Here is a 26,120-nt window from a genome sequence, read left to right on the forward strand (position 1 = left end):
AGAAATATGAGTGCAACAATAGCTGCTTTGCTATGATAATAACCCTGTAGCTTCTCTGAGTCTCTGAGTCTCTGAGCTAGAAATAAGTAAGGCGGTATGACAGCCAAACAGCATTGTCCACAATGTCTGCATTCATGTTTTTCTTTGGAAAGCTTCTAATAAAGAAAGCTTGTAGAAACTGACACATTTTACAGAAAATAAATGGCTATTAAAATGTTGTCTAAATTTAAATCTAAATTTAATTTGCTTTATTTCATTAAAATATGTAAAAATGGACTTTACTTATCTGCTCCATTTTTATTATTATACCATTGAACCTATTGAGTTATTAAAGCGCTCCAAGGCTGGAGAGGATACACTTTAATTGGTGAAGCTGAGTGATCCAGCAAACCTGAAATGGATTTCTTAAGTCATTTGCTGTTTGGTAGCAAATGTTTTTAGTCCTGGACCAGATCCACTCCAGGTTTGCTGGATCACCCAGCTTCACTGACCAAAGTGTATCCTCTCCAGCCTTGGAGAGCTTTATCAAATCAGGCCAATTGTGTTATATCTGTTGGTAAATAAAATTATAGAAGATATATATAAAATTGAAATTCACTTGTTAATCATGTACTTCTTAATTCTTTAACTAAGTTAAGTTTTTTATTTCAATTTGCTCATTGTTATCCTAAAATACTTTTTTAGATGGTACTAATGAGTGTCCTGCTTGTCCTGCCATCACTTTGCTTATTTTTTCTTTGAAACTTTAACAAAAATATTTTATGGGCTTTTTAGTAGTTTCAGCATCCCAGTGTGGTTTTAGACAACTTGGACCACATAGCAAATTACTAAATTCCTTAAATCCCATTATTAGTTTCCTGTTGATGAATAATTCTAGAATCTGTTTATGTTCTGTAAGCAATTAATATACCACTTAGTATCCTTTTTTTAGCTAGTTTGTAATACACCTAGCATTACAAATATCCATGTCTATATCAACATTTACTACCACCCTCATAGATTGTTGGTGATCATTTTAGGTGACAGTTTAGGAAAGATTCCTGAAGAGAACATTCTGCTCTGTTCTTCTGTTCTAAGGAGAGGACAGACAGAAGACACTCCGTTGTGGGGATGTTCATAGAATTAAAAATGGTGTTGGGCACAAGTAATCCAATATGGTGAATCAGTAATGATATCTGGGGACACCTGTACGGTAGACACCTGTACACTAGATTTATGTTGCCCAAAATTGTTGTTATCTGGGGTGACAAACATTATGCATTTTGGTTGATGCAGAGGATTTGAGGGGTTGAAGAATGATACTTGTGATTGTACATTTTTTTTCATATATCTTATTATTTCCCTCTGTATTAGACCGACCTGGATCAATATAAGAAAGCACTGGAAGATGCAGGATGCAACTTGGCACCTTTAAACTACATCAAACAGTGGAAGTAAGTTGCACCTGTGAGAGCATGCTGATCAAAGTATTTCAGTTAGTGTGTAGTAATACAGCAACTGGTAACATTAATTTTATTTTTATTTAGAGCATTTGCAAAGATGGCATCAGCACCGGCAAGTTATGGGCTTTCTGCAACTAAATCCAAAGGGTAAGAGATTTACTTGTGTTCCATGTGTGAATGTTTTCTAGTTAAAACCTTCTTAATACCTGTATCAGGTAAACCAAAATTTCAGGCTGAAAGTCAGTAGAGTAAAAAGTATGTATTTATATCTTAGACTTTCATACTTTGTAATAAATGTTCATAGGGGAGAAACAGTAGCAAACAAAAGAGACACATTAACCACCTGGGTGTTTCACTGATGTCTGGATTTCTGTACCAAAAGCGGTACACTGTTTTTCATGAAATTTTTTTTTTAAGTTGTAGACCTGTAACTTACAGAAATATGTCCGAACAAGGGTCTAGTAGATATCGTGAAAATAAAAAAAGTTTGAAACACACAATCATGTAAAAAAAAAATTAAAAAATTACCCCCATCGACGGGCGCATGCACGGACATCATCAGAAATCGCTGAGGGAACGCGTACGCGAATGCCAGGTGTTCTTATTCTTTCCGAACTTCCCTACTTCCATGCAAAAAGTGTTACATTTTTTGCATGGAAATTTATTTTAGTTTGTAGGCTATAATTCACTGAATTACTCAATAATTACCTAAAATTCACCGAATTACTGCATAACTCACCGAAATTTGTCCAAAATTTTATAAATTTAATAATAAAAATTTTTTTTTTATAAAACATAAAAAAAAATAGTGTATAATGTAATGTAATTGTACAGTAGCTTATATAATATATATAAAATACAATTATATATATATTATATAAAGATTTCTTTCTATTGGACTCAATACAGCTTTTTTGTATTGAGTTCAATGCAAAGTTATTTGAATTTCCTGCCCCGCCTCCCGCACCGACGCCACCGGGAAACCCCGGAGATCGTTACTGCACTCGCCCGGAGAAGAAGGAAGAGGACAGACGTGTCTGGAGGAGCTGCGGAGACCGGGTAAGTATTTTCTTTCAGTTGTAACCCGATTGTCATACAATGTTGTATGACAATCGGATTGCAATATACCGTTTGTTTGCAGCCACCTGATTTTCTATAACTGCCCAAAAATTCCAATTTTCCTTCTTTGTAACATTGACAGCGCTTTGTGTGTTGAATTCCCCCAGAGACTCCTTTATCTGTAGGCATAATTTAGTTTCCAGAAGTTTTAAAATTTCACAACTAGGATGTTAATAAAAATATTAATAAAAAGTAGAACCTAAGGTAGTGTTACAGGTGGTGAGTGATTGGAATGTGGTAAATAAGCATTTGCAATGTGTACGGAGAATTGTGGTAGACCTTACACAACCTTCTAATGTATATGATGATATACACACCACAGTGATCACACCTTCATAAAAGGCCACTCATCATTCAAATCTTTCACATATTTTAGTAGCCTGTCACTTCTTTTCCATAAAACTAGGGCTAGGACATCTGTCAGGCTGTAGAGTTACTGGGTTCATCAAACCTTAGTTTCCTCATTTTAATTAGAAGTATATTTAAAGCTTTGTAGAAGCCTCTACAAAGTTAATAATTGTACTGGTTGTCTCAGATATTCATTACATGACCTGTGGTATCCATGACCTGTGGTATCCATGACCCAAGCTGTAGGTATGATGGGCTACTGTACTAACATGAAGAAGACATGAAAAAAAATGGTATTAAATGCAAAGAAAGGGTTATTGGAGCTGTAGTTCTGTGTAAATCACTCATGCAAGGAAAATTGTAAATCAAAGTTCCTGCCATTGCTTTAGCAAGAATACATCAGCTGTATATAAGTAATATAGTCACATCTTTTTTTCATGCCAGGGACATGAATTCTAATAAACAAATAGCAATCTTCTTTTTCACAGTTAAAATCCCATTTGTGTTCATAATTACCATACCAATGCAATAAAACACACAAAATTAATGAATTTTTAATTGCATCCATATTAAAATAAACTTTTCTCATTTTAGCCAGTTATGATCATTCTTTTGTGAAATGGTATGTAATGATGTTTGACTCTAAAGGCATAACTTTGTCATGAAACTTCCATATTAAAATGTAAGGCAGTTTAAAAAATTAAAATGTGTAATTTGTAATTTTGAAAAATGTTGTGCAAATCAATCTCATTCCTTCTATATTATGTCCAGGGTTCACAATATCAAAAATCGCCTGTGGCCACTTTCCAATTAACCGTTCGAAAGGCTTCAACTGCTATGCATTGGCAGACTTAAAGCCGATATGAACAGTGGACTGGAGTCAGCTGTTGGCTCGCAGAGGAATACTCCTTTACGTTTCTTATGTAGAAGTCGTTCTAACGTTGGGCTTTCTACATACTATCGTCTCCTCTTGAGCCAGTCACCTGCATGTGACCTGTTGCTCTCACATATTAGGTTGCAGCCCTCCTAGTAGTATTGTGACTTTCATATTCTATCACCAATTAGGACAAAGTGTTTCTGTGCCATTCCATGGGAAGCTGGAATCGCTGCCAAGGTTGGCATTGCACAGTTCCCTTCCATCACAGATGATCTCTTGTCCCTCTACGCCCCCTCTCCCTCTACTGTCAGACAGATTACATAGACACATCCAAAGCCGAAGCCTTCAAAGCTACGCACTGTTTATGCAGGTACAATGATAGTTTTCTCTGTAACTTGTGTAGGGTGAAGGATCTGGCACAAGAGATGCATCTCTTTATACCCTACCTTCTTTTTTCTACTTCCAGGCTGCTCTCCAGAGTCATGAATACGGGGTCACAGTTTGTCATGGAGGGGGTGAAAAACTTGGTTTTAAAGCTGCAGGTAAACGGTTTATGGAGCAGACTTTATTTTGACAAGTGTAAACTAGAGTCTCACCCACCACCGATGGGAATGTAATTGAGCTGCATGTGCTGAGTGACTGCAGGACAGGTTGAGTGCGAGTTTAGCCCTGTCTTCGGCATGTCATTATACTGTGGTGCACCACATATACACAGCTGTGTGGCTGTGCGGTCCTGCACACAGCCTGCATTCAGTTTAATGGTAATCATATTGATACTAATGTTGCCATTCCACTGTTGAATGCTGTAGCGCTGAATCTCTTTGTGTTCCCATCCATCACATCTGCATATGGGTTAATGCAGCTGCCTTCCTATCCTGCCCGGTTCCCCCATCCTGTTTGTTTTGGCTGCTCAAAACAAGAAGCTTTGTGAGTGTGTTTGGACATTTGATACACGCACTGGGTACAGAACTTTCTGTCACATCTCCCGCTGCGCCCTTAGTAAATGTGTCTGCTCTTCCCAGAACGTCAGCTGCAAGATGTAAATATCCATAATCAGAAATGTGTGCGTCTATCGAAATTTAAATTAGAGCTTCACTTTATTGTTTTCTTTTTACGGCAAATATAATACTACAGACATCAGTCATCCATATAACATAAAAGCAGCTTTAAAGAGCCACAGATGAGCTCGGACTCTACATCTCTTTGCTGCAAATTAGAAGTCTTAGACCCTTGACAGCTAACACAGGCAGCTTCTGGCTTCCTGTCTGCGATGAAGTTGTAATGCTGGCCCTGATGCTCAGACATAATAATAATTATAATAACACTCTATTGAAGCACTTCACAGTTAAATGACCTAATGCACTTTGCATGTGTGTGTTTGATGGTTGTACTTGTTAAATAACACAAATCCAGTGAAAACAGTGACCAATTAAGTCAATAATGTTTGGGGTTCTCTTAAAGTGATTCATTTTAAAATGACCCTGTGCTTTGCTCATTCAAACAACTTTGGTTTAATTCCCTAAAATGTCATACCTATGTTCTATTAGCTTCTATAAATAAAAAAAATTAAGGGGGGGAGGGGTTGGATAATTCTTGCTAATTAGAACATCATTAAAGATATACAAGTTTTGACTAAAATTATACATTAGGTAGATTGCATTCATATATATATATTATAGTTTCCTTTTAAAGCATTTGATTGACCTCAGATTGAGATAAGTCTTTGTTCGTATATTTATTGTGCCCCATTGTCATTCTTTGTCTTTGTAGAACCTACCAGTCACTCGAGTCCTCGATAGCCTAATGGAGGTGAAATCCAACCCGGTAAGTAAGAATCAATCTTACAATATTTTCCCATTTATCAGCTGCAGTTGCAAATATGACTGTTATGCTGAAGTAGCAAAGAAGACAAGATCAACATTTTTCAGAGAGCAAATTATAAGTTTCTTTGTAAAAATGTAGTTTTAAAGATACACATAACCTCAAAGTAGACATATATGACAACTGCAGCTGTTTGCCAGCCCCAGATAAACATTATTAAGTCTCATTTCCAAGCATTAAAAACCTATTCAAGTGTTTCAGGATCGCTGTGTTCCAACCAGTTGTTTTTATTTTCCTTTTTGTATATTTGTGTTTTTGGTATTGGTGGTTTTATTATATTTGCTCCCAGCTGCAAGTAAAAACAGAAATTGGAAAAAAAAAATACATTTTGGAAAGGACTCCCCAACCGGACGCCCTCCTTTAAGCTGCTTCTATTGCCAGGAGCTCATAAAATGATTGCTCTGGGGGCCATGTGTTTGTATACAAAGCTTGATCTCCATGTACTGGTCTAGTCCACATTCAGTAGGAGGCAGCTTGAAATAAACCTAGTGTTTGATCAATTTCTACACATTCATAGTTAATACTGTCTTATATTACATTTTTAGTTTGGAATACAGTGTGTGTATAGGACAAACACCTTTGTTAAAAGCATTTGAAGGGCAGTATGTGAAAATATGTACAGTATGCTTCAGATATCTGAGCTGTGAAAAGAATATTTCTGTTGTTTCCCATCTAGCTGGGGTTTTCTTTTGTACTTTGTTCACTGGTCTACTGTTATTTGTATTCCATATGTACCAGAACAAAACAAAACACTTAAAAAAGGTGATCAGTATTTAAAATTTAAATAAAAATAGAAATGGAAATTGATAACTGAAATGCTGTAACCTGAAGTGATTAAACATTTGTTGGGTAAAGAAATAAAGCATTACATTTTAGGTGATAAAATGGTAAAAAAAATCCCAATCCCATGTTTAGAATAATTGTAATGTAAGCTGTCATTCATTTCTAATTGTGGAGTGCTACATGCTCTTCATTCCCAGACTTTCTGGGTATTTCTCCTCACTCTCACAGGCACACAGGTTTGTAGGGGTTGAACGCAAGAAACAGATCGGTCAAGAACAATTATTGGAAAAAAAAATGTGTTGCCCCATTGCTGTTGTGTCCAGAGGAAACACAGAATCTCTTCTTACAGTATAAAGTGTCCTTTATATACCACAGTGGAAAGCACAGCAAATGTTCCTTTAAATGAACTTTTTATATTAGGCAAACAGGCTTACAAGTTTTTGTGAGTAAATGATTTCACATGTAACCCAGTTATGATAAAAACATTTCCCATTTTTATATAAAATTAGGTCCATAAATATTTGGACAGAGACATCTTTTTTATAATTTTGGTTCTGTACATTACCACAATTAATTTTTATGGAAACAACTCAGATGCAGTTGAACTGCAGACTTTCAGCTTTAATTTAGTGGGTTGAACCAAAATATTGCATAAAAATGTGAGGAACTAAAGCCTTTTTTTTAACACAATCACTTCATTTCAGGGGCTCAAAAGTAATTGGACAAATTAAAAAGCTGAAAAGAAAATGTTCATTTCTAATACTTGGTTAAAAACCCTTTGCTGGCAATGTCAGCCTGTAGTCTTGAACTCACGGACATCACCAGATGCTGGGTTTCCTCCTTTTTAATGCTCTGCAGCCGCCTTCAGTTTGTTTGTGGGCCTTTCTGTCCGAAGTTTAGTCTTCAACAAGTGAAATGCATGCTCAATTGGGTTCCGATCAGGTGACTGGCTTGGCCATTCAAGAATATTCCACTTCTTTGCTTTAATAAACTCCTGGGTTGCTTTGGCTGTATGTTTTGGGTCATCGTCCATCTGTATTATGAAACACCTCCCAATCAATGTGACTGCATTTAGCTGGATTTGAGCAGACAGTATGTCTCTGAACTTCAGTATGTCAGACAGTATGTCTCTGCCTCGTTTCATTCGGCTGCTTCTGTCCTGTCACATCATGGATAAACACTAGTGTCCCAGTGCCATGGCAGCCATGCACGCCCAAGCCATCACACTGCCTCCGCCATGTTTTACAGATGATGTGGTATGCTTTGGATCATGAGTTTTTCCACGCCGTCTCCATACTTTTTTCTTGCTATCATTCTGGTAAAGGTTGATCTTGGTTTCATCTCTCTAAAGAATGTTTTTCCAGGACTGTGCTGGCTTCTTTAAATGTTTTTTTTTTTTTTTTTTTTTTTACCAAAGTCCAATCTAGATTTTCTATTCCTGAGTCTTATGAGTGGCTTGCACATTGCAGTGCACCCTCTGTATTTACTTTCATGCAGTATTCTCTTTATGGTAGACTTGTCTAAATCAACTCCAGGCCTTTTATCTGCTTTTTTGATAATGACATAACAAAGGAATTGCCCACACCAGCCCATGAAATAGCCTTTGAGTCAATTGTCCAATTACTTTTGAGCCCCTGAATTTAAGTGGTTGTGTGAAGAAAAAAAAAAAAAAAAAAGGCTTTATTTAGTTCCTCACATTTTTATGCAATCTTTTTGTTCAACCCACTGAATTAAAGCTGAAAGTCTGCAGTTCAACTGCATCTGAGTTGTTTCATTTAAAATTCATTGTGGTAATGTACAGTACCAAAATTAGAAAAAGTTTTCGCTGTCCAAATATTTATGGACCTAACTGTATGTGCATATATATGTTTGTTTTGTTGTTGTTTTTTGTATACCTTTATTAATATTACCTTTGTTTTATATATACTCATGTGATTGACATTTTTTATTTATTTTTTGTAATCCTACAGGAAACAGATGACTACAGATATTTTGATCCCAAGATGTTACGTGGAAATGACAGGTAACACTTGTGTGCCTGAATATGTTTGTAGAATAGAACTCTATTTGGACAGAAAAGACGATGGCTATTGCAACAAAATCATGCAGTGGGGTCCTTAAAAAAAAGCATTTGATATTTCAAACTCACTGAGTATTATTACAGGAGCTGAATTACAGGATTCTTAAATGCATGCAAATATATGTCTGGCTTTCTTTTTTTATCTGTTTTCTTGTAGTAAATGTCTATAAAAGTTATTTAGAGAATGTGATTATTCCGTGACAATTTTTAATATAATTACAAAAACAACTTTTAGCAAATGTTTTCCAGATATTTTTCCATATTCATTATCTTAGAGTGTTTTTTTTTTTTTTACCTGGGGATCTTACCAGTTCCTGTGTTAGGGAGATAACGCTCTCACTTATTATACTATATCCATGCAGTAGCTCCATGGTCTCTCTAATTCTCAAAGTGTATTAGAAATGCATATTACATCCCTTTTCCCACTTCTCAATAAGATAGGGGGAGGGGATCTGCAGTTCACAAAATAAAACTGAAGTCAAAGATGACTGATAACCATACAGTTACTATCTACACATCAGGAGGTCCAACATTTCAAACTATTTTTGAACTGATGCAAAGATCTTGATGTCTGTGATTTAAATATCAGGCTAAATGTGATTCATCTGACAATGAAGTCAAGATGAGAATAACAGTGGTATGGGCAGTGAAGGTCCAATCATGATGACTGTGACCTTCCAGTTAGTAAATCCAGAATTAGAATAATGGTGACATACAAGACAAGGAAGCCCGGATCCGAAAGACTGTGAACCATTAGTGAATAAAGCCAAATTCACACATATCAGACAAGTTCAGGATGATGGGGCCTTACCTGACCATGAAGCTATAATCGGAATTATAAAACCAGAACCTGGAACATTAAAAACAAGTCATCAATGGCAACTCCTAGATTTTTGTCCAGGATCATAGCTCGGTAAATGAGCCTGGAATATTCTTTTCATTGAATTAACACATACCTTTTTGTTTTGTAATTACAGTTCTGTACCAAGAAACAAGAACCCCTTTCAAGAGGTAAGCCAAGAAACCCCTAAATGACAATAAAAACCTTATAACTGACCAACATTCACATGTAATCATTTGGCAGACACAGTACCTAAATTACTTGGCAGGTTTATGTATCAAAGGAAGTAATGATTTCTATTTTTATGTAATTGTTCTCCAAAGTTATTTTTCTTAGCTCATCTTACAATCAAAGTTGATACAAATCAAATCAGTGTCAAGTTTCTTTCCAGAATCTAACTTGAAGACTCATTTGAATCATTTTCAAGAGAATGTCCATACATGTCACTGAATTAAATGTTACTGCAAAACATTGCTGAACCTGTTTATTTTGTCTCTTAGTTTGTGATCCAGGAGAACTTCTGATAGCGTTACAGCTTTTGCTTGTTCTCCTCCTGCTTTAAAAAGAATCAGCTGATTTCAATTGCACAGGTCAACAAAAAATTAGTTTTAATAATCATCAAAAACCACTAAATCAGACTTGATCTGTGGCCCTATAAATATCCCTTCCTTCATTTTTGCAGTGCTTATGTTTGGAAACTTCTCAACAAGGTACTTAAAACCCATGAAGTTTGATTTACCCATGGCCTTCACAAGGTTCTTCATCAAGCCTAACCTGATATGGGGAGGTGGCAGGAATATTTTACGTGGATCAACCAGAGGCAGAAACTTGACACTGCTTTTTCCGGGCTTATAGGTATCACTTCGTAGCCAAACACACTTGGCATAATGGTCTCCCGTAGATCGGCTGTCCCGCCGGCATAGGAAACAACAATATTTTGTGAATCCTCCTTGCATTCCCATCAGCAAGCCACCACATCTTCCACTGGTGTGTTTTATACTGGATTGCTTCAAGTAGTAACTTCATGTTGTCATAGGACTCCTCTAGGTTAATGTAATGGGCAATCGGTAAACTTGGTTTGGAATTACCATTATGCAGTAAGACTGCTTTCAAGCTTCTTTTAGAGGAATCCGTGAAGATATGCCATTCAGATGGAACATGCTCTTGTGACAAGATGTTAAAGAGTGCATTTATATCATGACAATAGCACAGTGAGCCATCACTAGTGAAGAACGTTGTCAAGTTATGATTTTGTTTTCTGTAATGAGTTACAGTTACACCCTTTGCAAGCAAATGCTTCTGTTAAAGCCTTGAAGTAAGAAGTTCTGCTTTGTCCTTGGAGAGATTTAGGTCACGAATGAGATCATTCAGCTCTGCTTGTGTAAAGGTCTCTGGTTCTGAATCTTCATCGGCCAAGTAGTCAGGATCAGATGATTCGGTGTTGTAACTGGCTGCAACTCCACCGCATTCCTCATCACCTTCTACAGAAGCAAGTCCATCATTTGGCGGTACAAGAACTGGCAATGAATCATCATGGGGAACAGACCTAATTGCAGAATCCAGGCTGGGATATACAATTTTGTGCTTAGTTTTACCTGAGAATCCACTTTTCTTGACGCGGCAAAAATAGCAGATTAGATGGTCTTGCGGTTCTCTCCACAACATCGGGATTGCTGCTTTACGACGATTTTGCCAGTCATGCAGTCCCTTGGAACAACTGGTACAGATGACATGTGGAGCCCAAGATTTATCCTGGTCACAAAGTGGACAGCTAAAATATAATTTGTATATATTTTTAAGTTCTGTGGTAATTTGGCAACGTTGTGCTTTCGTCCTGAATGAACCACACACATAACAGAAACTGTCTGAATCATGAAGGCAATTTCTAGGCATGATGACAAATGAAATCAATCGCAGTTAGTGCGGTCTCTAGCCTTAAAAAAAGAAAACTGTTCCTAAATGTTGTAATATGTTAAGGCTATTTATAACGAATTTCGCACCATATATATTTAGCTGCATCACAAAAACTAGACATGCTAGAGAAAAAATCTGCATCAAAAATACTACAAAGCCCACATAAAATTATATCTGATGAAAATGACATGTTGACTTGTGTTGTTGCCTCAAGGTACTTACTATTACTTTTGGTCACTCCTCTTATTCAGAGTTTTATCAAAATTCCATGAAGGGCTAACTTCTGTCCTGCAGCTATTCTATGTCCTATGTTAGCTGCATCAATTTATAATAATACCTTCCATGGGTATATGAGTGTACACAAATTTTTTTTCTGAACCAGTAACCACCAAAGCAGTAAAACAGTGAAATGGCATTCACTGAAACATTCTCCGGTGGAGAATCAAATACTGCCATTGAAAAACATGGACCTGGAAGATTCTCCACCAGCGAATGTTTCAGTGAATGCCAGATTCAATGCTTTAAAAATCGACCTTATAACCTGGCCTAAGCAATGCTTTCCATTTGTATGCTTTCCACTACAGTGTTGCTGGTAGCTTGGAGATTACAAAACCAGATTGTAAATGTGTGATCAGGTTAGGATTGTGGATTATGCTAATCTATACTTTTTTTTTCTTCCCTACAGGCCATTGTGTTTGTTGTTGGTGGAGGAAACTATATTGAATACCAGAATTTAGTAGACTATATAAAGGTTGGTGTATACCCAGAGTTATCTGCTTCTGAGTATAAACATCAGATGTCCTTTTTGTCTGCATTTAGAGTATTCTGTTTGTTATTGCAGCACACCATTTAAATATAATCTATATATCTAAGTTGTCACATAATCACCAACTCCACTTTTTTTATTTTGGCCCTTTATACTCCTCCTTACAGAAGAACACAGAGAAAACCTGTGTACACACTGATGAATTGCTTGAAAAAGCCATGTTATAGCATGGTATATTTATATCGCCACTTGGCATATGAACTGGGTCTGCTTTCCTGATAACTGATGGAGGTGCTAAATAGGCAATGTTATAGGAAGAACAAGAGATTAGGATATTCATCAGAGTGGTGATGTTCTCTAGATGGGGAGCAGCATGGAGTCTGCATGTAACAGCAGCAATGAGTGGGCCCCTGTGTGCATTGCTAAAATTGTTACAGATAAAACTGTCTAGGTGTCTTCAAAATGTCTGTCCCTTGCAGTTAGAAATCAGATTACAGTTGGTATTCATCTAATTATCCTCCTGAAATCCCAATTTCCCCTTTACTATGCACTCACCTACCCATTCTCATCCAATTCTCTTTTAAAGGCATTGCAATGTAAGGCTGCTGTTTAACACTTTGTCATTGTTTCTGTAGACTTTTCCTCTAATAAATCTTTCTTTACTTTCCATTTCATTCTCTGAACCTATTTTATTCCTGTTTTCAGATACTTTGTACTCCTGTCTTCATTACTTGCTCCATTTCTGTCCCTTCCCCAGATTACACTCCTCTGCTTCTTTCCTCCCCTTCTGTCTCTCATCTACCTTCTCTTCAGACAGACGACTTTGGCTTATTGACATGCAAAAAATATTCTACCCTATAAAAATAAAGCTTCATGGCAGGCAAACAGCTCTGGTTTTGCTTTGCTTTTGGATCCTGTTACTGGTTGCTAAGGCCTGTCCTTCCTTTTGCTTACTTTGTCATAGATGTTATTTATGTGGCCCTCGCCAGTACCTCAGAGCCGTTCCTGGGACTTCATACTCATTACCTGCTACTGTTAACCCTTTTGGGGATAAAAATGTTGGAAGAATGCCAAGAAACGTTAATTCCATTGAGTTGTATGTTGAATACATATCATTATTTATGTAATCTAACACTGTGCATTGTCTTTTTCTTCTTTCTTTCATAGACCAAACAAGGAAAGCACGTTCTGTATGGCTGTACAGAGCTTTTTAATGCTTCACAGTTTGTTAAACAGGTAAAGGGCGTCTTTTCTAAATGTGATTAAATAAACCCTAGTAAATTGTCTGGTTCATATCTAGGGTCCAAGTTTTTTTCCTCATTCTCACTAAATTTAATATATGGAATTGTATGATAGACATTTTTCTGGAGATCCACATATAGACTCCCACTTTAATATAGGATAATAGGGAGAAACAATAAAAATGACTTTGATGTTTACATATTATACCCCCCAGGTCTCTGGACTTCTGGCCCTGTTCCCATTTTATATGCTTCATTTACTTAAACCCAAGTCCATTTCTCTTTGGTGATTTCGAAAATATCTATATATTGTATTATAATGGCTTCTCAGGCTGGCTGTATCCATCTGTGATTGCTGCAGTTGATTTTGGCATTGATTAAGCTGAATGTAAAACAGACACGTTCCCGTTTCTATAATGGAAATCTGACAACAATTGGTAAAGTAATTATGAACATTGTTTTACATTTGTTTTAAACGTAACAAGAAGTGTCAGCATTTCCGAATTTTAGAAGAGCTCCTCCAAAGAAATTATTTTAACAAACTATATATTCTGATGTTAACTTTTATTATTTTACCTAGAAAAACAAATGTTTGATGGTGATTGCTATGGGGATTATGTACATTTGTCTTCCTTTTAGCTCCTAAACATTATTATCATTTCCATTATACTTTGGGGCCTAAAAATCAGTTTTCAGTGTGTGTTGGTAGATTGAGGGCAATGAGCATTTCTGCTTTGAGTTCTATGGCTGTAATTGCTTGTTGATGTTCATCTTTACAACTTGGTTTCTTGGTAATTGTGTGATCTGTTAAAGTAAGGATTCCATCTATATGTAAGTAAAACCCAGATCAAAAGTACAGGAACATCTCTTTTTACAATACAGATAAATAAATTAAATCCAAATTCAACCAATTGGGCAAAAAGTATTTAGCTTGCATGCTAAATCATGTAAAAATGACTTTAAAATTCCATGGCAGGGGCATTGCTTCCCCAAAGGCTGCATAAGGTCTTTGGGACTGGACTGGTCATGGACCAACTATCTGGTATGCAGCAGTTAGGGTGAGCATTTATACCCAAAATGCAGCCAGTGAGGGTTTTGTCAGGGTTAACCAGTAAAGTCTCACTGAATTCATAGACAGCCAAATACCGTCACTGGGGTACACTGTATCATTGTTACTCCCAAGTCAGTATACTCCAAGCTGTCGCGTTACATGACACTCCTAATATTCCTGAAGAAATATGCAGAGTAGAGTAGAGTGCCTTCCATATGTGACATAGCACTAGCATCACTGCACTCAATGTCCACCGCAGAAGCCTGATTTCATCAGCTTAAAAGGATACTTTCAAACTAAAGGATATTGTTTTAATATCAAATGTTTGACTGGTAGGGCTTTACATTCCTATGAGATTTTTGAGGAAAGTGTCGTACTGATTTTTAGGGAAAAAACATCATTATCTCATATTACTTGATCCAAATGCCAGCTGAAAGCTGTCACAAGACTACCTTTCACAATGAAGCTCAATAGTATAAACATTTTCTGGTCTATTTAACTCCCACTGCAGCCTGCTTCATGTCCATTGTAGCACAGTTACTATTATTAGACAATGTATAGACTAACCGCAGGCATCTTATCAGATTATAATGGCAATTCTACAATTCTAGTGTATGGAAAATACACTCCAGCTTTAGGAAGTGAAAGCAAAGAAGAGCCTGTGGGAGTAGAAAAGTTATGGAATCAGCTATTGCTGATTTGTTGTAAAGACTCCGGCTGCAGTGTTGTCATATTCATTCTTTTATTGTTTCTTGTTGAGTCACTGGTATTTAGGTGGAGAGATCTTGGCTTGTTTCAGATGATTGACTTACTAAGTGGTAAACAGGATAAAAATGACAGCCCTGGACTTGCACTTTTTAAAACAAGTCAGCCTTTATACATCTGTCTTGACAGGTTTAATTGTGAAAGCGGTTATTTTTGTCATTTTGTGTATTTCCTGTGGAAGGAGGATTCATGTTTTACTTTATTTTTTTTCTGTTTCCCTTCCAGTTGTCTCAGCTTGGACAGAAGTAACAGATGACATGGACCCAGATCATCTTTCGCTCTTCTCCAGAGTGTGATCTGACCATGCATGGACTATAAGACCCGGCCTATACTTGCACCGTTCCACAAATCCTTCGGCAGAGCTGTTCCCCAGTGCCTGCACGTCTGACTGGAAAAGCAACACAGATTTTCCAGAGAGTCAGAGATAAAAGTGTGCTGATTCCTCCAACGTTATAAAAAGACTCTCATATTTAACTTTGCTGGAGGTTCATCGGTACCCTTGGCATTAACATTTTCTCTGTACAAAAAGGTTGTTTCCAAATAAAAACAAATAATTGTTTAATTTTTTAAAGCAAATTGTGTGTTCAGAGTTCTACTTTCTGAAATGGCTTACAGTAAAACCGTGGATTATGATACTGAATACTCTGGTGTGAGTCATCCACATGTAGCCTTGTTCTGACCAGTTCTACACACAGGAAAACCAAATATTACAGGAATATGAATCTTGTTTCATCTGATTAACCACTTTTAACTGAAAACTTATAATAGGTTGATTCACTAATGCAAAGTGCAGGTAGCAGTAGCTTTCATATATTATTTTACTTTCAGTAAACTGAAACCTGTTTTGTATGCAATACCGAACTGAATACCAATGTATCATTTCTCACCGTGGTCTGTATATATAAAGAACAGAGCACAATTCCTTTCTTAATGGTAAATTCAGTTATAAAAATATAAATCATTTGATTGATTGGCTTCATGTTTATGACACATTGGGAAAAGTTAAACATGCAAATAGGCGACACAATTCTATCCAAGTCAGGCTGCCTTAATAAAGTGGATGTAAGTACCGCTGCCAGTGCCCATGGTAATGCTAAGCATTATGGCACATGTACTACCAACGTGGCAACACCGAGATGTCTCTTATTACTCTACTGCCATAATCTTTACCTAATTCCAAAAAAGAAAAGTCCTTACAGGCAGGCAGAAAGATTTGTGCCAGAAGAGACTTAAAACTTCTATGAAGTCTCTTCTACTACAAAAAATATCCAGCTAGTCAGGACTTTACTTGTGCTTTAGGCAAAGTATATATGGCAGTCTTATTGTGTATTTGCAGTCCTTGCTCCTGTATTTCTGGGCATCCAACTAAAACAGATTTACAAAGTTCCCTGACAAAATTAGCGCCGAAGAGGAGAAAGATTTTCACGCCAAACTGACGCACAATTAAGAAATGGTCTGGGGAAGGTTTTATTCTGTCTCAGAGCTAAGTTAGCAGCTGAGAAAAAAATATTTGTATAAAAAATGTAACCTTGTAGTAAATCTGTCCTACTGCTTCTGTTTGGCATTGCCTTGCTATGGGACAGAACTGATCAATGTCCCCTGAAGTGTTTACAAAAGATGGTTTATTTCAATGCCTAGAACCTGACAAAAGGTTGTGTGCAATATCAGATGTATGATAACAATATGTGGCTTCCAAGCTTCTGGTTGTGGACCACTAGAATGTTCCTGGCAGAAAGATGATTTTAGTAGAATTCTTTGTTTTGTTAATTTTATGCATTTTCTCTATGAAATAAAAATTGATTTTAAAGAACTAAATATTTGGGAATTTGTTACTTTGAAGCAGTAAACACCAACATTCAGTGCATGTGAAGAATCACAGTGACCGTATTGAATAATTTGACACTCCATATGTAAGGTACAGTACTTATGTGTTCAAAACCCTATCTGTTATGAGTAACAGGAACAATAGGGGCAAAAAGAACAGAATAAGTATAGGGGGTAGAAGCCTAGGGGATAGTGTTTCCTGAGGGGTACAATTATTCAACAATCATGTGATAAGTCCTTTCTAAGGAGGGAGATTAGCACAATGTTGGGATATATTGGTAGGAGAAATTAATAGGAATCCCAAGGTGCCTAGATTGCCATGAACTTATCAATGTGATCATAAAGCCGGGCGGTGAGGTGTTCTATGAGTTGGACATCCTGAGCTCGGGGGATGTTGACATCTAGTCCCATTTTCTACTGAGTTTAGAAATATTACGTATGGGTAGACCCAAAGTGAGTGACTACCTGTAAAGGTATTGTAATCTCAACCCAACCTGCGAGAAGATCATTGACCATTTTCTAATATTAGACTAAGATAGAACATGTCCAAAGGATACAATGTACCAACCAACATCTTCAACACATTACTAGTGGATGTGTTATGTTTTCATGTGTTGAACTTTCACTAGCAACACTTCAGTCCACTGTGTCTTACATAGTTACATAGTAGGTTAGGTTGAAAAAAGACATAAGTCCATCAAGTTCAACCACTAGGCAAAAAAACATTTCCCAGATATAAAACCCTATAAGACATAGTTGGTCCAGAGGAAGGCAAAAAAACAAACCCTGGTACAATTTGCATCAACGGGAAAAAAGTTCCTTCCTGATTCCATAAGACTAATATAGAATCGGATGTTCCCTGGATCAACAGTCAGTGTTATTTTTACTTTAAAGCCTTCATAACCAGTTATATTCTGTGCTTCTAGGAAAACATCTAGCTTTTTCTTAAAGCAATTTATATTAGTTGCTGAAACTACTTCCTAAGGGAGCCGATTCCACATTTTCACAGACCTTACAGTGAAGAATCCCTTCCTTATCCGCAGCTTAAACTTCTTTTACTCTAGACGCAAAGAGTGCTCTCTTGTTTTTTGTAATGATCTCAAAGTGATTAATGGGGAAGAGAATTCTTTATATGCACCATTTATATATTTATACAGGGTGATCATATGCCCCCTTGATCATATGCCTCTTCTCTTTTCAAGGGAGAATAGATTCAGTTCAGCTAATCTCTCCTCATAGCTCCTAATTCCATTTATTAATTTAGTTGCCCTTCTCTGCACTCTCTCCAATTCAACAATGTCCTTTTTGTGAACTGGTGCCAAAAACTGGACTGAATATTCTAGATGTGGTCTGACCAATGCTTTGTACAGGGCCAGGATTATGTCTCCATCTCTGCAGTCTATTCCTCTTTTAATACAAGAAAATACGTTACTAGCTTTAGATATTGCAGCTTGGCATTGCATGCTGTTATTAAGTCTATAATCTACCAGAACCTTTTCCATTTCTGACTCTCCCAAATGTATTCCCCCTAGACAGTATGAAGCATGCATGTTGTCAGCTCCCAAGTGCATAATTTTACATTTATCTATATTAAATATCATTTGCCACTTGGCTGCCCAATTAAATAGTACATCCAGGTCTGCTTGTAGAATATAGACATCCTGTATGGACTTAATTCCAATAGATAGTTTGGTGTCATCTGCAAACATAGAAATGGTACTTTTAATCGCAAACTCTCTATCATTTATAAAGATGTTAATCAGTAAAGGTCCCAACACTGAACCCTGGGGTACACCACTAATAACCTTGGACCATTCAGAGTATGAATCACTAATTACAACTCCCTGGATGCGGTCTTTAGGCCAGTTCTCTATCCATTTAGAGATTGACTTTTCTAAACCTATCGACCCTGCATATTAACCGTCTGTGGGGTACAGTGTCAAATGCTTTAGCAAAGTCCAAGTACACTATATCAACTGCTACTCCACTGTCTACCTGTTTACTTACTTCCTCATAAAAAGAGAGTAAATTTGTTTGACAACCTCTGTCTTTCTTGAAGCCATGCTGACTATCACTTATATTATTATTTTCTAGCAGAAACTCCTCTATGTGGTTCTTTATCAAACTCTCTAAGACCTTTCCAACTATGGAAGTTAAGCACTGATTGACTCCTTTTCTGATACACCCTCTCATTCTCCAAAACTTCTTTTGGCTGCAAAAGGCTCATACCAGGGTCACATTCAGGTATTTACACTGCATGTATTTAAAAAAAATACATTTAATGACATATCTGGGATTAACAAGATGCAATAATTTATCTAAAAGCCAAAAATGTTTTTGTATTGTAAAGTAACACAGATGGTTTAACACCTACTAAAGAGTTTTCTCTAAGAGACTTACCTTTGAAAACAGAGAATTTGTCCTCTTGTTCATTGGAGTCGGTGTCCCTATTGATAGGTTTACCCCTTACTTCCATTCCAATGACAGCTGTAATCTTGTAGATTTCCCTTTCTTTATTTTTTTTCACAAGGACATCAAAAGGTTTCCAGGATGAAGGCTGGTAAACCTGTCTGGCAAAGACACATGACAATAAAAACTTAAGAGGGTTTCTAACACTTTCTCACTATATACAAAACAAAAAAAAAATAAAATTAAAGCTTTAGATAGACAATAATTTACAACAGCAATGGTTTTTTTACAAATATACAGTCAATTAATCATGATTGGGTAAATACTCAGAAGTTCCAGTGGAAATCGGATATTTGGAAAGAATCCACCTACATCAGAGCAGCGATAAAAATTTTTGGAACCCAACTTGTATCTGAACAGCGATGGAACTTTATAAATCGGGTAAATGACGATCTAAAGGTATCAAAAAGCTGCTAAAAAATTATGAATTATCACATTTGCCTCTTCGTTATTGACCCCTAAGAAGTTATTTTGCAGAGCTAAGCGTGTGTTGTGCATTGATTGCCTTATCAGTACATTGTGCCTTTTCATTATTTACTTTCTACGGCATAAATCATCAGTCAGTGCAAGAGAATGAGAAGCTGTTTCATGTTGTATAGATGACTTGTATTAGGATTTGAAAAGGGGGATTTAGCTTCAATCCCATATATTGTAATTTATTGCTCCCAACATCTGTTTTCCCCACAAATTAACAATTACTCTATTTCTAACTCGTTTAACCTCTTTCCAGATGCTGAGTTTGCTGTATTCAATAATTTATTTCATGTAAACCAAGGCTGCTGCTAAAATTCATTGCCCCTAAACATGAGTCTGGCCCTGAAAATGGTAAGTAAAATATCACTATTTTATCCATCTGTTTATCAAACAAAAATAAATTAAATGTACTGCATTTTAATAGAGAGCCGATTCCTGTACATGAATTTCGCTTGATATCTACCTATTGGAATGTCTACACACCAGTGAGGGGAAATTCCTGCATTCCAAGCCAGGTGGCCTCTACAGAATTAAATTGTAATATACTACTTGTGAAATTGGAGGCTTCAGTTGACACAAAACACATAATTATCAAAATTTTGTTTTGCAAAAAATACTGATTTTTTTGCGTGTATTTTTATAGCACTGAGCTTTTCCACAACACTTCACACAGTCCAAGTCACTGTTTCTCCACTCACAAGATGAATCTAATATTAAACCTAATCTAAGGCCATTATAGGGGACAATTATCTGCCTGTATGTATTTGGGAGGAAACTCAGCAACAGGGAAAGTCTACAGCATTTTATTGTCATGGCTAAGATTCAAACAAAGGATCTGGTGCTGCACAGCTACAGGTACAGTACAGTGCTACCGTATCTGTCTTTCCCTTCTGTTTAAAATGTGGATATATTAATATATAATCAATTAAACAGGGTGCTTGCTAGCTGGAAAAAATACAGCAGTACAATTAACTGATCTGTGTGGTATTGCCCTTTCATGTTATATTAGCAGGCTGGGTGTAAGTTGCTGGTCAAGGCAGAATTTTTAAAAGAATCTTTAATATAAATATGGAAACTGACACTGTTAACTTGTTTTTAAGGTCCATATAGTCCAGGGCTGTCATGTTTATTACCTCCTACACTACATAAGTTACAAATGTTTTGGGATCCCTGAAGTCCATATGCTTTTTTGGTCAGTGACCCACTAAGTAGTGAAAGATTGGGAACAAAACCCCAGAGTTTGCACTATTGCAGTATTTCCTTAAAAATAAAACATAACATAATATCTTAACATATACTACCAAGGAGAAAAAAATCTGCCCCAGTAAATTGCTAATTATTAAAATGGAACCTGCAAATATTGGTAGATTGTGTAAGTATCCAACATACAATGGCTATAGAAAAGAATTACCCCTTCAAAATATTCACATTTTGATGCTTTGAAGCCATACAAAAAAAAATCTTCCAGCTGTATTTACTGTAATGCACCTTTTTTAAGAGGGGGTGCTCTATCTTCATGATTCTGTTTCTGTTCTAAATTGTTGCTATTATATCTTTCAATTGCCTATTATAAATTGCATTTAATATATATAACTGGAAATTATTTTGATAAATCATTTTTTGGGAAACAATTTGAGCCAAAAAACAGGGGTTCCACAAAAAAACGGACAAATAAATCAATACACTGTGCAAATTACCAATGAATCTGAACACTTAAATATATTAAATCTTTCTCAACATGCTCTCACTGAAACTGAAAAGGAAGTATTGGAATTAGGTCTTCGCTTTTGTCCTTCTAGTGCATGTGTTAAGTTCAAATTCATTAATGATACTCACATTTTGGCAGAAACTTATTTTTTCAAGTACCTATATAAATGAGGCCGAAGTCTTGACCTTTGTATCAAAATCTACTATATTTACGAATTTACCACAGAGCCCCCCATATACCCGCTTTTGTGCAGCAAGTAAGAAAAGTGAAAAAACGAGATACCAATAGAATTGAAAGAAGACACTTGACAAAACAACAATACCTAGCTCTTAAAAACTTACAGTATAATTCTGACATAATTATTAAACCCTCTGACAAGGGTAGAAACGTTGTGGTTATGGATGTTTCCCAATACAAACAAATGTGTTTAAAAATCAAGAGTGGTATAAACCTTTAATATCTATTAAAACAAATGAATATAATTAGGAGTTTAATCATTTTACCTTACAAGGTTTAAAGGAAGGGGCAATAAAAAAAGATACTTACAAATTCTTGAGTGTCAGAAATTCAAAAAATACTGACATTTTATACACATCCAAAAGTGCATAAAAACCACCTTGCCGTCCAATAATTTCAGGGTTAGAAAGTATCTCAACAAATGCAAGTAATTATGTAGACAGAATGTTATGAATATTTGTATACAGCCTACCTTTGTTTTTTAAAGATACCCCATAGTTAATAAAAGTCATTTATGGTCTAACCATACCTGAAGGTGCCTTTTTAGTTGGAATTGATATTAAAACTCTTTATTCCAGCATTCCTCATGTGAAAGGACTGGAAGTAACTCAGTGTTTTTTTTTTAAAAGAAAAAAATCAGGAGTGTATTAAGCAAAATTATTTAATTTTATCATTGCTAAAATATATAAATACAAGAAATGTTTTCATATTCATTGACGGGACTTACCTCCATGTACAGGCAGTAGCGATGGGGACCAAGTGTGCTCCCATGTATGGCAACCTGTACCTGGGGGGGCTGGGAAAGGAATCAAATGATGCACTCTCGATCTAGCTTCATCACAGAAATTCAAATTGACTCAGATCTAACTTTGTCATCAAACCTTTTAAGAGACCTACAGCGGGCAATACGATTTTGTCAGCAACAAGTGCACACCCTAGTCACTATCAATATTCAAGAATTTGTAGAAATTGTTCAGAAGATTTTGACTGACTGAACAGACAGCAAAAAAGTTACAAGCTGGGCTGTTAGCATGTGGCTACAGCAGAAAAACACTAAAGTAGAACTATAATAGAACCAAAAATAAATCTTGTTCAGAAATTCTACATGGTTCAGGTAAACCATCAAATCCTGAAAGAGACATTATTTTGAAATAACTTATTTTGTTTGCATTCTTTCATTTAATGGACACTGCGTTGTGCATGGAAGGACATACCCAGGTGCTAGGAATGAATTTAGCATGCATGGGTTATGTCACTCCAGCCTGGCCAATTCCAGATGGTCAAAGACCATCCAAACCTGGAAAAAGACTACATGAAGATGTTGTCAATTGAATTTCCTCAGACTTGACTCTGATTAGAAAGATATAAAATAGCCCTGGTCATGCAGAGTTACCCTCCCCTTACTACCCAATCTGTTCCATCTCCTGCTTTAATGTTTGGGTTTCTGGTGGATACAACTCACCATTCTCGTTTTAGTATTCTTCCTTTAGCATTTTATGTAACAGTGAAAACGGAGGAACAATCCATAAAAATGCAATTAATGGTGAATCGTCTGAAAACCAGGCAAATTCACAAATTGTAATTGTTTTAAACTCCAATTATCTAAACAGGCAAAATTTTCCAGTCTGTATGAGATCATAAATTCATAAACGATGAAAAAAAAATCATTCCCTGGAGACAGATATATATGCAGATATTCGGAGTAATAAAAATTTGAAAAATGTTTCCCTGGAAAAATTCAAGAAATTTAGCAGGTAAATTTTTAGAATATATCTTGGAAAATAGGTGCACTTTGGGAGCTCTAAGTGACCCTCTTCTGGGTCCACGCCCATTTACCACTATAAGTCTATAGTTTATGGTCAACGTGTACACTTCAAACAGATCCTGGACCTCAATCAACCACCCAAGACCCATTACGAGCTTTAAAGCGTACCTAAACTCAGAATTTTCACTTTACAAAAAAGGGTGCAGCACCGCCCCCTAATTCTCGATCACCTAGGCCAGGGGTCTGCAACCTGCGGCTCCGGAGCCGCATGCGGCTCTTCAGCCTCCTTGTTGTGGCTCCCTTCGGCTGCCGCGGGGAGATCTCTGATGGGGGATCCCCTTCCTCCCAAGACACTGCGGAGGAGGGGGATTCCCTATCCGGTGTTCTAATGAAAAAAATCTACCAGTGAAATAAATCTACCACGGGGCGTGTACAAATGGGTGTGTACAATGACATCCCCCTCTTTTGAACCCCAATTCCTCTGGAATGGGGAGATGTACAAAACCAAAAATGTAGGTGCAAGTGGGGGACACCTGTGACTAACACCCCCTAAAATTTAATTGTTAGGCTATCATCAGAACATAAGGAACCCTGCCCATCAAAAAAATCTACCCTGTTACGTTAGAAGCCTCCAGCTAATGTAACAGGATGATACGTTAGAAGCTGGAGGCTTCTAGGGGCATAGTTCAGTGTTTAATTTACTTCAAAGTAGGCCTACACATGCACACTTGTTGTAACAGGTAAAATTTAAAAAATATTAAAACTTTTAAAAGTTTATAAACTGTGTTATGTTTTGCGGCTCCAGACTATTTTTCTTTAGTGGAAGAGGAGGCAAAATGGCTCTTTTGATAGTAAAGGTTGCTGACCCCTGGCCTAGGCTATTGAGAAAGAATGGGAGCACATCACGCATCCCAGTGGGCTCTTGGGTGTTCCTTTCTGGCATGCGCAAAAGGAGCCTCAAAAGGGGAAAAAATGCAGATTTCATGCATGCACAATGAGATCTGCAAAAATTTTTTCCATCTACGTCACCCGATCTTGCGCCTGTGTCGGGTGATGTAGGAAGAAAAACCCGAAGAAGAGGAGAAGATGGTGGCACCCAGCATACCGGCCCGAAGACGGATGCCTGAACATTGCAGGACCCGCTGGAGGAGACCTCCGGACCATTCAACTACTTTGCGGGATTGAAGGTAAGTGTATTTTTTTGTTTTGGCCGAGGTTTGAGTTTACTTCCTCTTTATTATTTTATTACTTTTTCTGAAGCTTTCATTAAAATAATACCTGGTAATCACGCCATAAAGGTCCTTGTTCAAATACCTTAGGTCAGTGGTCGCCAACCTTTTGGTTGTCACAGACCACTAATTTCACGGATTACGGACTGCGCAGGGAGCAGTGTGTCACTCAAATGGGAAGACACTTCCCCCAGAGTAACATCATGTGTCCAGAACTCACCCACTCTCCCACTGCAGGTCTGAGCCTTTTCAGAGACACAACCTACCCACTGCCCCTAGCCTGCGATCAGTACAGGGTCAGTAGTCGACGGCTCTGGCCCATGTGCCCACCGGCACACTGGCCAGAGCTGCGGACCACCGGTTAGCGACCGCTGCCTTAGGTGACCACATAAGTGACCATCTATGCTTGTCACCAATTATTTTTCTGCTTTGTCACCCTGTCACAGAGGCTTCAGAAGTAGACTAGGAGAAGCTATTTGAACACATCACTCCTAGTTTTAAGAAACCATGTAGCCATTAATGAAATGCAATTAGGAATAACTCGGCTGCAAACAGACTGCAAGAGATCAACCATCTTGGAATGATACAAAGTATGACAAAATTACTACAAAGGATAAGAACCGAATTCTAATTTTAACAAATGGCTACTGTTTATGGTATGCACTGCTATAGCAAACTAAAAGCTCTTAAATTATAGTTTACGTCTATTGTTCAGAATATTGTATCAATTGTAACACATGAGTTTGGCTCTGTCCCTACCTACCATGAATCCCACACCTAAATGAAGAAATCCAACACGAAGGGAGACTCCCTTCAAACGTCTGCAACTGCTTTGGCTGATCTCTTGTGTTGATTTCATGCTAGCAGAGTCCCCAACACACACAAAAAAACATTGGCTGGTTAAACTCATCCACATCTACAGAAGAGACATAAGACTTTGTGTGGATTCAATGTAATGATATAGTTTATCAAGCTCAATACTATTACAGGAAGATTACCACTGTTGGTGAGCATATTTAAGAAACCAAATGAAAGCTTTAAAAATAATATAATGCTTGATTTGTTACCCTTTTTGAAAATGTAGACTTTATCTTTTCTCAAGAACTCAACAGCTTATTGAGCAGGTTGTTGGAACCTCTTCACCACAGCCAATATTTAGTAAATACATTAGCTTTATTCATTAAATTATGCTTTGCAGACACAGTTAGATTATCCTAAGTGCTGAAAGCCTATTTCACAGAAGCTTTCAGGAGATTTAAGTTTGGCTTGCAATGTAAATTCAGGTGAACACTGGGTTACTGTGAAT

The 26,120-nt window shown here is 37.0% G+C and overlaps 1 protein-coding gene across 2 annotated transcripts in view; it reads left to right on the top strand.

Moving 5' to 3' along the window:
• The window catches only part of SCFD1 (sec1 family domain containing 1), a 59,082-nt gene extending 42,159 nt beyond the window's left edge, over positions 1-16,923 (top strand). The window contains exons 17-25 of one of the 2 annotated variants that reach the window (XM_072429095.1): positions 1,354-1,433; positions 1,527-1,589; positions 4,253-4,328; positions 5,557-5,610; positions 8,421-8,473; positions 9,508-9,541; positions 11,971-12,036; positions 13,219-13,287; positions 15,334-16,923. In XM_072429095.1, coding sequence (XP_072285196.1) covers positions 1,354-1,433; positions 1,527-1,589; positions 4,253-4,328; positions 5,557-5,610; positions 8,421-8,473; positions 9,508-9,541; positions 11,971-12,036; positions 13,219-13,287; positions 15,334-15,357 — 519 coding nt within the window. In that variant the 3' untranslated portion in view covers positions 15,358-16,923. Of the gene's footprint in view, positions 1-1,353; positions 1,434-1,526; positions 1,590-4,252; positions 4,329-5,556; positions 5,611-8,420; positions 8,474-9,507; positions 9,542-11,970; positions 12,037-13,218; positions 13,288-15,333 lie in introns of those variants that run through there. The other variant, XR_011923135.1, reaches the window with a different exon arrangement.
• The last annotated feature ends 9,197 nt before the right edge of the window (positions 16,924-26,120 follow it).

The sequence above is a fragment of the Pyxicephalus adspersus genome, chromosome 12 (assembly GCF_032062135.1).
Source record: "Pyxicephalus adspersus chromosome 12, UCB_Pads_2.0, whole genome shotgun sequence".
NCBI classification, from domain to species: Eukaryota; Metazoa; Chordata; class Amphibia; order Anura; family Pyxicephalidae; genus Pyxicephalus; species Pyxicephalus adspersus.